The sequence below is a fragment of the Schistocerca piceifrons genome, chromosome 3 (assembly GCF_021461385.2).
Source record: "Schistocerca piceifrons isolate TAMUIC-IGC-003096 chromosome 3, iqSchPice1.1, whole genome shotgun sequence".
NCBI lineage: Eukaryota > Metazoa > Arthropoda > Insecta > Orthoptera > Acrididae > Schistocerca > Schistocerca piceifrons.
In genome coordinates, this window is record NC_060140.1 from 857,190,380 (window position 1) to 857,207,276 (window position 16,897).

General features: G+C 40.3%; 1 protein-coding gene across 1 annotated transcript in view; it reads right to left on the bottom strand.

The window, feature by feature from the left end:
- Positions 1-15,378, bottom strand: part of LOC124789125 (sodium/potassium/calcium exchanger 4-like) — a 107,237-nt gene extending 91,859 nt beyond the window's left edge. The window contains exons 1-3 of the mRNA XM_047256414.1: positions 15,318-15,378; positions 8,043-8,213; positions 6,947-7,134 (exon numbers count right to left, since the gene is read on the bottom strand). Of these exons, the coding sequence (XP_047112370.1) occupies positions 6,947-7,134; positions 8,043-8,213; positions 15,318-15,378 (420 nt within the window). The remainder of the gene's footprint in view (positions 1-6,946; positions 7,135-8,042; positions 8,214-15,317) is intronic.
- Positions 15,379-16,897: the final 1,519 nt, after the last annotated feature.

Below are 16,897 nucleotides of genomic sequence, written 5' to 3' on the forward strand. Positions count from 1 at the left end.
AAAAGCAGTCCACAAAGTTGACGTGCCCCCTGTGCCGAGGGTGCTCTAGAACTGGCCAAGGAAAAAAACGGAGGTGATGGTGCAGCCTCATTCTGTGTGCAGGCCCTATACGCCTGCACGTGTGTTCAGTATTCTGATTGATTGCCAGCTGGTAGGCATGATACCGTGACAAATCCTTTGTGCTAGGCACACCCAAATGCAATGCATGCAGCAGCTGTAACATTTGAGGATGCAATAACACAGAGATGACCAGTTGATGAGTTTACACCTCTGTGGCAAGCATGAGGACCCCCTGGAAGACACTGAGATGATCACAGCAGAGATAATATATGCCACACTGAGGATGCTCTCGAAAGGGCACGCTCGGGCCATCCTGTCTGGACTGCTGAAATGATTTTCCAGAAAAATGAATCAGCGTTTTTGACCTCTCACACTATCAAATGAAAATACAGCTACATCTGCTGTGAATCATCATTCAAAACAAAAACTAGAACCTCCCGTTGGTAGAACTCTAGATCAGTACCAGCCACCAACAGTGACTGAGCTTCTACATTTGCATGCTGTGTGGTGGACCTGTAACAAATGTCACAACCATAATTACTGAGAAAGAGGGCCAACCTCTGCTATCAGTGAACAGTACAATCTGCTAGCTTGGAGAGAAGTCTGAATAGAAACCAACTTGCAATCAGTGATCAACATGAACTTTGCTCCAGATTAGAAAATGGGAAATATTTTATCACTGAAAATGGTTGTCAGTGCCTCCTGTCCCACCTGCAAATAGTTATGTTGTGATGTGGAAAGCATCTTCTGTATGTAAAGGATGGTGTGCTCAGTGCCATCTGCGTTATTACAGAATGTAACTGCACCAATACCATTCTGGGGCACATCAGTATCCAGGGTTAATGGGTTACCGGGCATAACTGGCATAAAGGAAGCTAAACAGAAAGTAGAGCACAAACACTGCTTGATGGACTGAAAATCCCACTGACAGTCAGTAGACCACATAGACCTGGTGGACTGTTGGTGAAGCTGGTTACGATGATGGCAAAAGTGTGCTGCTTGAGGACTGAACTTATCTGTAATAAGAAAACTTGCCCAAAGGACTGCAGCCCCTTCAGCTTCGTAGGTGCTGGCAGGTTGACAGTGGCTTTTACATGTTCATCTGTAGGGTCGGATCATCATTGCTAAGCACATGTCCCAGAAAATGCATCTTGAGAAAGAAAACCTGCATTCTTTCAGTTTTCAATGAAGACTATTCTCCAGAAGGCTTCAGAGGACCATCTGCAGAGGTTGTAAATGCTCGTCCCTTATAGAGCCCACTCTCGGATGTCGTCAGAGTAGTTTACACAACAGAGTATGTCCTGAATCAACTGCTTCAAATATCTTTGATAAATTCTGTGCACAGATGAAAATCCAAAGGGCAAGTTTTTATATCAGTAAATCTGAAAGGGTTCCAAAAAACTGCATCCTACAGCAGCTGTGAGTGTATGTCATGCAATTTGATGTGTGAAAAATAATGTGCTGTGAATGACCTGGTCAACAATTCCTCCAGCCAAATTATTGGATATGAATCCACAACAGATCACGCACTTGCAATCTGCATAAAATTGCTGCAATGGCACACACTACCTTCTGGTTTCTGAGTCATCATCAAAGGGGTGGGCTGCTGCTGACTTGATAAAATAGGTGAAATGACATCGAGGTCCTGCTAATGCTGCAATGTGGCCTTGACCTTGTCAAGCAGATGAAAGGAGTGAGATGAGGGGAACAAAATTTAGGTATCACTGATGGCTGAAGCGAGATGTATGCCTCAAAATTCTCTATCTACACTCCTGGAAATGGAAAAAAGAACACATTGACACCGGTGTGTCAGACCCACCATACTTGCTCCGGACACTGCGAGAGGGCTGTACAAGCAATGATCACACGCACGGCACAGCGGACACACCAGGAACCGTGGTGTTGGCCGTCGAATGGCACTAGCTGCGCAGCATTTGTGCACCGCCGCCGTCAGTGTCAGCCAGTTTGCCGTGGCATACGGAGCTCCATCACAGTCTTTAACACTGGTAGCATGCCGCGACAGCGTGGACGTGAACCGTATGTGCAGTTGACGGACTTTGAGCGAGGGCGTATAGTGGGCATGCGGGAGGCCGGGTGGACGTACCACCGAATTGCTCAACACGTGGGGCGTGAGGTCTCCACAGTACATCGATGTTGTCGCCAGTGGTCGGCGGAAGGTGCACGTGCCCGTCGACCTGGGACCGGACCGCAGCGACGCACGGATGCACACCAAGACCGTAGGATCCTACGCAGTGCCGTAGGGGACCGCACCGCCACTTCCCAGCAAATTAGGGACACTGTTGCTCCTGGGGTATCGGCGAGGACCATTCGCAACCGTCTCCATGAAGCTGGGCTACGGTCCCGCACACCGTTAGGCCGTCTTCCGCTCACGCCCCAACATCGTGCAGCCCGCCTCCAGTGGTGTCGCGACAGGCGTGAATGGAGGGACGAAAGGAGACGTGTCATCTTCAGCGATGAGAGTCGCTTCTGCCTTGGTGCCAATGATGGTCGTATGCGTGTTTGGCGCCGTGCAGGTGAGCGCCACAATCAGGACTGCATACGACCGAGGCACACAGGGCCAACACCCGGCATCATGGTGTGGGGAGCGATCTCCTACACTGGCCGTACACCACTGGTGATCATTGAGGGGACACTGAATAGTGCACGGTACATCCAAACCGTCATCGAACCCATCGTTCTACCATTCCTAGACCGGCAAGGGAACTTGCTGTTCCAACAGGACAATGCACGTCCGCATGTATCCCGTGCCACCCAACGTGCTCTAGAAGGTGTAAGTCAACTACCCTGGCCAGCAAGATCTCCGGATCTGTCCCCCATTGAGCATGTTAGGGACTGGATGAAGCGTCGTCTCACGCGGTCTGCACGTCCAGCACGAACGCTGGTCCAACTGAGGCGCCAGGTGGAAATGGCATGGCAAGCCGTTCCACAGGACTACATCCAGCATCTCTACGATCGTCTCCATGGGAGAATAGCAGCCTGCATTGCTGCGAAAGGTGGATATACACTGTACTAGTGCCGACATTGTGCATGCTCTGTTGCCTGTGTCTATGTGCCTGTGGTTCTGTCAGTGTGATCATGTGATGTATCTGACCCCAGGAGTGTGTCAATAAAGTTTCCTCTTCCTGGGACAATGAATTCACGGTGTTCTTATTTCAATTTCCAGGCGTGTATATTCTCAAACAGCTGGTCATATGACTGCAGTAAGTAGTCCAAATCTTGAAAGGTGACTAATTGAGACACTAAATATTCTTAGTCAACTATGTGGAAGCCACAACCAGAAAATTTGTCCAGCCCAAAACTATTTTGCATAACAGTGAGTTCACTACTATCAATGCAAGCTGATGTTCCATGTTTTCTTATAATGTATAGAGACAGAGAATTGCTCCCTCAAAGGAATACAGTGTTTACTATAAGACACAACTTGACATAGTGGCCCTTGCAACACAGGGCAGCCCGAGAGCCCATAGTATCTAAGTTAATTAGGCAGACTATCATTCCTACGTCTACCTGAAACTTGACTGGTCATACATTCACAACCAACAAATGCAAATATGCTAGGACAATACTTGTGAGGTGTCAGAGACAACCTCCAAGCCCAAAGAACACATTGATCCCTCCAGAAAATGGCCTGCAGCTTTCTGACTGTCACAAACTGTTGCCAAATGGCCTATTTTGCAGCACATCCTACATGTGTCTTCCATGTGTAGCAATCCTGTTGTACACACAACAAATGACAAATGAGGTAGGACAGCCAGCTACCCCATTGTCTGCAAACAGAAGAGGAAGGAGAGTGACACAGAGAACCCAAAAAATGTTGTGAGTGGGAATTAGGACACTTCAACTGACACTTACCAGCTGAGCCCAATGTGCGTGAAGATGGAGTGCTGTTGATGTCACTGTGTTCAAATCATCAGAGGTGCCAACACATAGTGTCTTATGGAAGGCAAAGTCACTCTGTTCACCCCTCACCCCACAGGTCATGAGAGGCCACTTACCGTGCAGATCTAAATTTGCCACCTGCCAGTTGTTGGCATGTACATCCATTGCAGTTCATGTGAGTTCACAATTTTAGCAACTTCAACTAAAGAATGATCGGACCATAAAAATGCCCTAGTTTGAACATTTGGGTTGGGTGTTAACTGAACGATCACATCTCTAATTAGTGAGGCCACATATGAAGTCACCTGTTGAGGACACTCAAATTGACACTTGCACAAGAGACCTCGCATGTTAGTGATCCATGCCACATATAACTCCCTGGAGTGCTTCTGGTGCTGGTTGAACAGTAACTGCAGTACTACCACAGGGGTTTGATGATCAAAATACTGTATGAGCAACTGACAAAGTTTATCAAATTTAAATTTCTCAGAATTCTTAAAGGTTTTCAAATTCCACACAATTCTACACTGTTGGGCAATAACAAGGCAGTGTTATCAACCAGACTGACGGTACGCATTACCTGACAGTGTAGCAAGAACCAGTGCAGGTAATTCTCCCATCTTTCCACAGACTTGTCAAAGCCTATGAATGGTATCAGGGATGGCAGAGGAGAAAGCTTCTCTGCTGGTGCCTGGCCTGCTATCAGGACAGTGAGAGCACAGAGCAGTTCCACATTCTGTTTGAGCAGTTCTTGCATGTGCCAACACTGAAGCTTTTGTTGCTGCTCCTGGAAGTGCAATTGCTCCTGCCACCATTGCAAATATGCTGGGTCTATGATGGCCACAATTTAATACTATGACAAGGAAAGCATCACATGCATGAGAACATTGTTCACTACCACTTTTATATCCTCAGTATGTGGATCAATCTACAGGGGAGCAGAGTGTTCCAACACTGTGTAGAGGAAAGCTCAGAGATAAATACAAACGTGACCAGCATGAGTGACTGTTGGTAGCATGCAGAAACAGAACATGGCACAGGTTGGAAGGCCAGGTCTGAGACAGTTAAATCAGTGTAAGAACTATTGGTCCAGGTGTATCACTGCTGACAGGGAAACACCTGAGCCAGTAGCTCTGCCAGTGTCATGCTTTGCATGTCCCCTCCATGACAGTGTTTGTTATTATCCTGCTGTTATATCCACATGTGCTCATATGCATCCATATCTACGTCCATTGGCAGCAATTCTAAAAGTCTGCTTTTCATGTAACTAGGAATTTTCAAACAGTGGTATATCAGTTTGTCTCTTTTATATATGTTCTCCCTTTTCTTTCAAGGAGAACTAGTTTTGATTTATTTGTCTTTTGATCTTATCATGACAGGTCATTCCCATTATCATTTCACTATCTTAGCATGAATGAATTTAATATATTACCCTTTCCGTACATTCTCAGTGGACAGTTATCACATACGTACCACTTTATTTGATTACTGGCATCCATTGTTGAAAAGTGCATTTCAGTGGCTCAGTGGTGAACTGCTAGGCTATCAATCCAAAGGTCACAGGTTCCATCCCCAATAGTACAAGGATTTTCATGTATGACTTATCATTTTCTTCACCTCTGGTAATGTTTGTTAATGTGGGACATGCTGGGTTTTACTGTGGTTTGGAGTCTGTGCTAAACTGTAGGTCCACTCATAACTGGCTGGGTAAGTCTCTTCAGAGGTAAGAGGAAAACAGTGTGTACCACCTCCAATACAACTATGTCTAATAAACCACTTTGGTGTTCAAACTCTACCTTTTGGTTGGTGACAGCTTCACCTTATTAAAGAATGAAGTGAGATGTTTGGTAAGAATGTGAAAAACCCACTCCATCATCGAATTTATGTGAAGTTCTTGCAGTGTTCAGAACAATATGTGAGAAATGTCTCTTTTACAGTTTGGTAAGAAGCTAACTGTGCTGGTGTACATAATCTGCTGTTATTAAGGGTAGCTAATGGAAGACAGTGGATTGTTCGATCAACACATAAAATATTATGATTAGGTTTATTTAGACTGACAGTCTGTGGGTCACGCATAATCTTGTCTTATAAATGAAAGATTCTGTAAAATTATAAGCAGGCAGAATGTCTGGCCAACCTACAGTAGACAAAATTTCTAAAAATATATGATATATGTGGAAATACTTCCTGCAAGGTCCAGAATCTAGTTGTGGGAGAGAGAGAGAGAGAGAGAGAGAGAGAGAGTCTGTTGTGCTTTTATGTGTGTGTCATTCATATTTCATCCACTAAAAACCCCTCTTCCTTCCCCTTTGTGATATTGACTGCCATCCAACCAGCCACTCTTTAAAATATGCACATCCCCAGTCAAGCTGCTGCATTTCCTACAGCCAGCACTGTGGTATGAAGGTGGTGCCATGAATGCTTACACCGCTGCCAATGACATACAAACATCCCCTCTCTGGAGCTCCAGTGATGAGTCTACTTAAGTTCAAACTTTTTGTTTAAGGTTTACCAAACAACAGATATGCATTTATTTTAGAGTATCCATTGGTCATTGAAAGTCACATCAGACAATATATCATAAGGGATCTTTAAATATTTTTTAATAACCATGCAAAACATATTACTATACCATTTGCTCCAAAAGATTTCTGGTTTACATATGGTCTTAGAACTTAAAGCTAATGATAGCACCAGATTTTTCTCTGTAAAAAAATTGACAGCTTAAAACAATTACAAAGTGTGCTGTTACTTGGTGTCAACTGAAGTTTTGTGCAATTTATTGGCAATGTCAAATTTACACACATCCCCATTATATTCAACCTAACAGCAGTATTTTGTTTTATAGTGAATGAATGAGGTTCTTGCCATGTATAATTTTTATTCTATTTGCTCTTAAGCACCAGATATGTAATTGAGCAAAGAAGTGCATGTCATAGTGGTAAATCCATCGTACACTAACATTTTACTGAGCAGTGTTTCTTACCTCTCTGGCAGCAAGGCCAGTGAATGCTGCTATGCCCAGAATATTGAAGACTGATGATCCCACTACGGCACCCAAACCTATGTCACTTTCTGTGATAAATACTCCAATAGCAGTCATGGCCAATTCGGGGGCTGATGTTGCAAATGCCATGAATGTTGCGCCTGCCACATCTGGTGTCAGGTTCAGCACTAGCAGCAACAGTGGCAAAAAGTGAAACATTACATATTGATACCTGTTGCAGGCAGCTTCTGAAAAGTGTGTTTAGAACAAATTATGACTAATGCTAATCTGTTCACTCTGACAGTTATTGGCACTATTTCTTTGAATGTGTATATTGGGAGGGAAGCAGCTACTTTGCAAAAAAGCTACCTGTTCTCCTCTTACACTACTCAGATGCTGTTTTTATCTATTGCTTCATTCTAAACATTTACATAACTACAGATTTCACACATCAGTATCACCAATCTATAGACTCAAAAAGTTAAAAACACTGTGAACATTAGTACTCATTGGAATTTACATCCTTGTGTGGAAATATTCTAATGTACTATAAGAATGACTACTAAGGACATTGTTACTGCCTTTTTTGGACATCTGAAATGTACAATGCAAATATTAGCCACTACTACTGGCATGGACATGTGGGAAATAGCATGCTATAATTAGTTTGTCTGATGTAACAAAATAAATTACTTTTGGGGAAACTTAACTAACATATTGTGCATATTGAAATTACAGAAAACATCATTAGAAACATTTAGGACATCCAGCGGAATCATGTCACTCATTATTAAAACTGTGCACTGTTAAGAGTACTTTCCCTCACTTATATGAAATTTCCATTTCCTTATTCAGTAGTCTGAATTATTTAAGGAGAAACACAAATTAGAAATTACATCAGTTCCTGCTAACCGAGCAGGGTAAATATGAGAGAGGAAACGTGGAAAAGATAGACAGTGGTTCAAGGATAAAAAATCCACTCCAAACACAGGAATATGGAAGCGAAACAAAAGTCAAAAAAGTAACAATGAGTTAGGTGCTAAGATTCAAACATTACATTCAATATGCAGTTGGTATGGTTATCTCTCAATCTCACCTTCACATATGACATCAACACAGTGGAGAAAGTAGATCTCACAGACCAAGGCAGCAAGTAGGAACCCATAAGCTGCACCAAGGAAGTACAGAACTATAAATCCTGATAGCAGTTGTTCCCTGGTTAGATTTGTTGCTGGGAAATCAGTAATAGATGAATGTATGCAGCTCTCTGAAAAAAAAAGAAAAACTGATTAGTGTCAGGAGAGGTGACAGATAATTGTACTAGATGATTGAACCAGTTTTCTCCTGCTCTGGAAACATTTTCCAATAACATGAAGTTTCTTGAGTGGATATACTGGTGCTTTTTATTTTTATACACTGTCATTTTTGCTATGATGTTAAGTTCACAGTGTTCTGAACGTCCTAGTATATCTCAGATGTGACATGAAAAGTACAATTTCAATTTCTTAGGCAAGAATTTAGAAGCATATTTCATTAGAGGAAAGATAGATACCATCTACAAGAAAATTAAAGAGGCCTTTGGTGAAAAGAGAAGCAGCTTTATGAATATCAAGAGCTCAGATAGGAAACCAGTCCTAAGCAAAGAAGTGAAAGCTGAAAGGTGGAAGGAGTATATAGAGCATCGCTGCTAGGGAGATAAGCTTGAAGGCCACATTATAGAAAGGGAAGTGGATGTAGAAGAAGATGAGATGGGGAACGATATGACACTGTGAAAAGAATTTGAGAGCTTTGAAATATTTAAGTCAAAAAAAGGCCCCAGGAGTAGACAATATTCTGTCAGAACTACTGATAGCCTAGGGAGAGACAGCCATGGCAGAATTCATACATCTGGTATGCAAGATTTATGAGACAGTTGAAATACCCTGTGACTTCAAGAAGTATGTAATAATCCAAATTCCAAAGAGAACGGGTGCTGACAGGTGTGAAAATTATTGAACTATTGGTCTAATAAGTCGTGGTTGCAAAAGACTAAAATGAATTCTATACAAAAGAACGAAAAGACTGATAACGTGCAGTAAGAGTTATATGTGGTGTGAACTCAAGAACATCCTGCAGAAGCCTTTTTAGGGAACTAAGGATACTAACTACTGCTTCCCAATATATTTATTCCTTAATGCAATTTATCATTAAAAATATATGACTTTTTCAAACCAACAGCTCAATTCACAGAATCAATACTAGAAATAAGAATAATCTTCACAAGGATTTAAAGTCACTTAGTCTTGTACAAAAAGGTGTGCATTATTCAGGAACACACATTTTCAATAACTTGCCAGCAGCCATAAAAAGCTTAACAACCCATGAAATTCAGTTTAAGAGAAGCCTAAAGGAGATATTGGTGGCCAACTCCTCAACTCCTTCGTAAATAAGTGTGTGTGTGTGTGTGCGTGTGTGTGTGTGTGTGTGTGTGTGTCTGTGTAAGTACAATCTAACTTCTGCACCAGTTCAGTGCAGTAATGTGTTCATTGTAAATAAGTATTTAGTAGTTGTATTATACGTTTATTACCTCATAAATAAATAAAAACTTTTTTATTTTAAACTCAGTGCATTAGTATTTGTAAAATGATTCTTTCATATAGCGTTCATTAAAAAGTGACGACCATGCCACTTGGGACCCGTGGAATGGTACATTAGCTTATTTGTTTGAGTTGTAAATATGTGTCATGTATTGTTGTTTTTCTGACATATCCTGGAGGACCTCTTCACTACGGATCAATTGGAATGAAAGTAAATCTAATCTAACCTAATCTAATAAAAACTGACCTTCAGGAAGATTAGTTTGGATTCTGGAGAAATGTAGGAACACGTAAAGCAATGCTGACCCTATGACTCATCTTAGAAGACAGGTTAAGAAAAGGTAAACCTACATTATAGCTCAGAGAAAGCTTTTGACAAAGTTGACTGGAATTTGAAATTCTGAAGACAGCAGGACTAAAATACATGGAGCAAAAGGCTATTTACAATTTTTACAGAAACAAGATGGCAGTTATAAGAGTTGAGGGGCATGAAAGGGAAACAGTCATTGAGAAGGGAGTGAGAGAGGTTTGTAGCCTATCCCTGATGTTATTCAATCTGTACATTGAACAAGCAGTAAAGGAAACCAAAGAAAAATTTGGAGTAGAAATTAAAGTTCAGGGAAAAGAAATAAAAACTTTCAGGTTTGCCGATGACATTATAATTGTTAGAGACAGTAAAGGACTTGGAACTGCAGTTGAATTGTATGGACAGTACCCTGGAAGGTGGATATAAGATGAACATCAACAAAAGTGAATCAAGGATAATGGAATATAGTCTAATTAAACCAGGTGATGCTAAGGGAAACACTTAAAGCAGTAGATGAATTTTGCTGTTTGAGCACAAAGTAACTGATGACGGCCGAAGTACAAAATGTATACTGGCAATGACAAGAAAAGCTTTTCTGAAGAACAGAAATTTGTTAACATCAAAAATAGATATAAGTATTACAAAGTAATTTCTGAAAGTATTTGTCTGCAGTATAGCAATGTATGGAAATGAAACATGGATGATAAACAGTTTAGACAAAAGAGAATAGAAGCTTTTGAAATGTGGTGCTATAGAATACTGTTGAAGATCAGATGGGTAGACCACATAACTAATGAGAAAGTATTGAATAGAACTGGTGAGACAAGAAATTTGTGGTATAACTTGACCAAAAGAAGGGATTGGTTCATAGGACACATTCTGAGAGATCGACGGATCACCAGTTTAGTACTGGAGGAAGTGTGGAGGGTAAAAATCAAAGAGGGGGACCAAGAAATGGCTCTGAGCACTATGGGACTTAACTTCTGATGTCATCAGTCCCCTAGAACTTAGAACTACTTAAACCTAATTAATCTAAGGACATCACACACATCCATGCCCGAGGCAGGATTCGAACCTGCAACTATAGCAGTCGCGCAGTTCCGGACTGGAGCGCCTAGAACCGCTTGGCCACTGCAGCCGGCGGGGGACCGAGAGATGAATACAGTAATCAGATTCAGAAGGATGTAGGATGCAGTAGTTACTCAGAGATGGAGAAGCTTGCACAGGATAGAGTAGCATGGAGAGGTGTATCAGACCAGTCTTTGGACTGAAGACCACAACAGCAAGCAAGATTTTGTAAATGGGTGCCTGTGTTCTACCTAGAGAAACTGGTGTTATTCATTTTGATTTACACTTGAGATGAGCATCATACAGGTAGTTGGTGGAAGTATTCTCATATGGGGGATATTTCCACACAATGAAATGGAGCTCTTGACACATCCAGCATCATATCTCACAGACAGATAGTATGGGAACCTGTGTTCAGATCACCCACATCTGTTTTTTTTTTTTGCCAAAATCATTCCAAAGAAAACCTGCTGCTTGAGCAAGACCATCAATTCTGAGTTGTGTCAGAATGGTTTTAGAAATCTTTGACAGATGTGAGGATGCTTGTCTGCTCCCCAAATCACCTAACTTCATGCTTTTGAACACATATGGGGCACCACTGAACGAAATATGCAGTCCTTGAATCCATTTCCAATCAATGTTTGACTTGTGGATGGCAGCTGCACATCAGAAGTCAAGATGGCTCTTCAGTGCTATTGCTGTGTGGTTGAAACCATGTCAAGATATGTGGCAGGCATTATTAGGGTGAAATTTGGTGCTGCCTACCTATTAGATAAGTCAAAAAAGATAAAAATGTCAGTTGCCAGCTGCACAAGAACATATTTATTTGGCTCACTAAAACAAGTGCAGCTTTTGAATGACTTATCTTTGTTGAAATATTCTTTAGTTGCTGAACTACACTTATGAACAGAATCATATATTAGTTAAGTTCCTCTAATACAGTTGTCCATGAATATATTTATTTATTTGTTCTCCATAAAGAAATACAGTATTCATTTTGATTGTGGACATATTTTATGATTCTTTTCATTTATGGGACAATTACAAACAATAAAAAAACTCTAAAGACCATGATAACTGGTACTATAAATACTACTGGTACAAATGGAAGTATTTTACTACTCTGAAATGAAATCATTAATACTATAAAAACATTTATTGGCAAGAAACTCCTAAAGAGCCATTTCAAAGCAACTTCCACATGAGCTTTTAAATTTTTTTGGAAGTTTGTTATAAAATTTGATCCCAAGGAGTTAGGAAGTATTTTTAGTTGAATAATTTTGTAAGCACTTAGTGATGGCAGTGTTAGTCATTGTAACTAAGCTTGCACAGAATCCTTATTGCATGCTTTGAAGGATGAATTACTGACTTGCTTACAGTTTAGAACTTGCTTGTGATGCTGGTCTCATTGCTTAAATCAATGTAATTAATTTTTGGCACAAAGGAATGGTTGTGATGTTCACAGGAGAGACACCTGTCTAACATTACCACAAGGAAGGCAGTTTTATCATTCAATTTTATTTCTGTGTTATCATCAGACACAACATTCCATTGCACTCCATCAGGTTTGTGGTGTAATTAAAAGTCTATTAGACCTGTTTTACTAAGGCAATTATTTTGGAAGCAATGCTTCTAGTCAAGGTAGAAATCAGATCATTATCATTGGGTCCCCAGTTAACAATTGTTGTCATCTGCAAAGTTAAGTATCTCTTTATTGTCCACTGTGGGCAGATCATTAGCATAATGGTCCACATGAAACTCCCTGATTTCCAAATGCAATTAAAAAAAAAGAAAGAAAATGAACTATGAAACACAGGTACTTTGGTTTGTAGTATCATGCAAAGCAACTCAAAAAGTTTTCTGTAACTTTTTTTCTGAACTATTCCTTTTGCCTTACTTTTCTTTTTTTTTAGGTGCTGAATAATTACCATAAATGATTACACCTCACAAGAGAGCCAAATGTCTGGTATGGTGAGAAGAAATGCAATCAGTCATTGCTGTCCAAAGAAATTTTCACTGTAAATTGAAACGAAGCCATCTGACACTAAGAAATTTTCACTGTAAATTGAAAGGAAGCCATCTGACACTAAGAAGATTAAGGCTTGTTATGACAAGTTCCTAGACACAAATAATGTAAACAGGCAGTCAGGTTCTGGCAGAAAATGCACATCTGAAGAAATGATAATGGAGATAAGAGACAAGTTCCAAAGAAGTCCATCAAAGTCATTTCACCAAGAACCACAAGAGCAAAACATCTACCAGTAAATAGTACACACGGTGTTGCTTAAACAGATTTTCTTGCATGCATACAGATTTCAAATTGTCAAAGTATTGAAGGAAAATGACTTGCAGGTTCACCACAAATTTTCCATGGAAATGTTGGTTTTTCTGATGAAGAAAACTTCCACACATGTGGGAACGTTAATCAGCACAACATTTACATGTGGGTTTGATAAAACCACCACAGTTTTGTGAACATGCCAGAGACAGAGTCACCCCTTCACTCGAAGGGGTGACTCACCAGAGGAATTACTGATATTAGAAATTCATTTTGTTTATGAGAGAGAACCTTATACGCATAGTCACTGGCTTTCCCATGATCATTTTGTAAAGGATAAAGTGAAGTTAAGAACTGTGATACTATGCTTCATAGATCATGTGTTGTTGATTGACTGCTGTTTAATCCTCTGGCTAAGATATTAGTTCACATCAGTGTGGTGAAGGACTTTATTAGCAAAACACTCTCTCAGCCATCAAAGATGGCTTTGCTGAACTAGAGCTTCTGGTAGCTTCTCAAGCTGCCACATGAGATGTAGGGCATCTCATTTGTGTTGCAGTAGGCTTGGTAAACACTCACTTATCCATGAATTGAGCACAAGCAATCTGGTCCATTTTTAAAAAAGAAACCAAGATATGAAATAAGAAATGATATGAGATTTATAATAATTAGCATCTAAAGTAGGAAAAATATGTGGCACAGTTTTCACTAAATTGCACAGAAATCTCAAATGCAAGTTACATTATATCTATGTTGAGAGGCAATAATATAAGTTACAATGCTACTGGTAACCTTTTTTATTAGGAATACAAAAATTGTTTATTAATCAATCCTCATGCATTATGCATTTCTGGTGAGTCCCATCATTAGACTGTGGCAAAAACAGCAGCAATTAGTGAGTTTTGAAGTCAGATATAACAAACAGAAAACATGCTAAAAAGTCTTGTTCTGTTTCTATTGTGTCACAATGTGGATTAAGTTACATTTTCACTCTTTGCTGTTGTTTTCACTTTAGGTCTGGTGATGGAGCTGATCCAAAATGCGTAATGTATGGTGACTGACTAATAAAAAATGTTGATGATCAGAACAGAGTTGTACAATGGTTGCAGATCTCTTGAAAAACTTTATCTTCAAATTGATTAAATACTACATAACAGTTTAATACATTTTTTGTCTCTCGAGTGCAAGTCCTCTGATTGTGTGTCGCTATTGCTGCATGTGAATCATATTCAGTAGTTTAATGTAAATGGATAGATAAAAAAATCTACTCACCAAGTGGCAGCAAGAGAACAAACATATAAAAACAGGTTTTATATGAGCTGCTCGGGGGAACACAATGGTAAGCGCCATTGCCGTGTACTTTGCGGTAGATGGGTAATGACACCACCTGTGTGATGCACAATGCAGTAAACTTACTAGTAGTTTCAAATTCACTCAACAGATGTCAGGGAGGAGCTTAATGGTAAGTGCCACTGTCCATCTGTTGCGGAAACATAATGGTAAGTGACAGAGAGAATGGCGGCAAGTAAAAACATCTCCGAGATTATGGCAACAGTGAACATGGCAGAAGACGAGGAATATACTTCCAATGATACTAATATCTTTGTGAGGGATCCAGACTACATTCCTAATGATTCAGATGACTCAGAAGTACGTTATTTTGTAAGTACACTGTCTTTAGTATGTTTCACGAACATAATGGTAAGTGCATGTGCATACCACTATGTTCCTGAAGTACAATTAAAAATTACGTTTGCCGACAAGTACAAGATGTGTACAGTCCAGATCAGTGGTGCGAGATCATCAAGAACTCAGCTAAGAAGAATCCATTGCTTGTATATAATATTAAAAGAGAGGATTTCTATCAAATATGACACTCTAAAGAAGGGTTTGTCTTCAGAAAGAAGACAGTTGATTGTCGAGATGTCAACCTAAGGAAAGTATGAAGGTGGAAGGTGTCTTCCGAATATCCATCATCTTTATTCACCAGTAAGACATTTTGTCATGACATTTGGCATGAAATAAAATTCAAGAAACGTGTAAGGCAAGGACCAGTTCCTACGCTTCGACTTAAATACAATGGGCCAAGGCTTATTGAAAAGAAGAAAGTTGCTGACGTCCTGTCGCTCCTAAATTACATACCTCCTGTCCACAATGGATTTTTCCTGTCACTAAAGCCAACAGTTTTAGATGAAAAAGACATTAGTAATGAGAGTGATGAATGATTTTGCAGTTTCAGTAAAGTGTTGAAGACTTACTATAAAATTTAATATGTAATGTTCTATCACTATGTGTTGTTAATGGTCTATGGTAATGTAATAAGTTTTGTATATTTCATTTGTTTTAGTCAGTTCTGAGTCTCATTTATGTCTGTATAGTAGAAGATAGATGTTAGAATCACTACAGAATAAAAGGACTGATCAAAAAAAAAAAATTATTCAGATTTGCAGATCAATTGAAACTTTAGATGCGCTGTATCTCGAAATTGTGATTTTGGCGCTTACCAATTTGTTCCCCTGAGCAGCTCATATATGCAAGCTTTCATAGCCAGAGGATCCTTAATCTGGCAGAAAGGTTGAAGGGAAAGGAAGAGGTATGAAGGAGAAGGACTGGAGAGGTTTAGGGAAAGGGGTAGAGTTTGGCAAAGTCACCCAGAACGCCCCTTCCCTTCCCTTCAACCATCTGCCGGAAGGAGTCACTAGCTCTGAAAGCTTGCATACGTAAAACCTTTTTTTTATGTCTTCTTTTGTTGCCACTTCTGAGTATATTTCTTTATCTATCCAATTACATTATATTGTCAAACATTGATTGCTTTTGTTATTATTTCAGTAGTTTGATATCAGGGAAAGTGCCATATCCACACATACTCCTAATGTTCCAGCCACCCCACTAACCAGTAACAAAGGGGCACCTCCCAAAATCAGTACCAAGCTGGACTACAACAGCTCATCATATCTTCCAGAAGGACATTGACTACCTCTCTATCATGTCCTAAAATGAGGAACTTACTACGCAAAATCCTTACTACCTGTCCCAAAGGGGTATCTCACTGCCTGTGTGATCTACAAAATAGCCTAGCACATTCCTATGCCATACATACTCATGCCACATGGATCAGTGTGGAAAATTCAGGTGTATCACCTGCCTTATGTATCCACCCAGTACATTCAATTCCAGTCCAGCCATAAGCATTCTCCAGCCCATCAGACATAGGACCAGCTGTGAAAGTGCTCACTTCACATACCAGTTCAAATATAACTTCTGCACAGCCTTTTATGAATGGATTACCTTCAAACAGCTGTCCACCAGAATGAATAGCCACTGCCAAATTTTACCAGAGAGCAGAGTTGATCACACAGCAGCAGAATATGATACTGAGCACAACATACTCAACTTCAGTGCTCTACAACTTGTGTCATCTGGATCACGGGGTCAACTCCCTCCACCCTTCCCCAGTAACAAATTTGCCACATTGAATCACGTATGTGGGAAAAATGAGCACAACCTGCTTGACTTCAATGGTTGCTTAAGAACCTGTACCATCTGAATAGGATCCTTCCCATCATATCATCTTCTTTCAGTTACTTCTCTCCGATTTGATCAATTTACTCATAAATCTATAACCATACTGCTCTTGCCACAGCTACCCTCCTCCTCTATTTTATCTTGCACTCTCCCCCACCCCCATGCCCCTACTGACCCATGCATCTTATTTCATCATG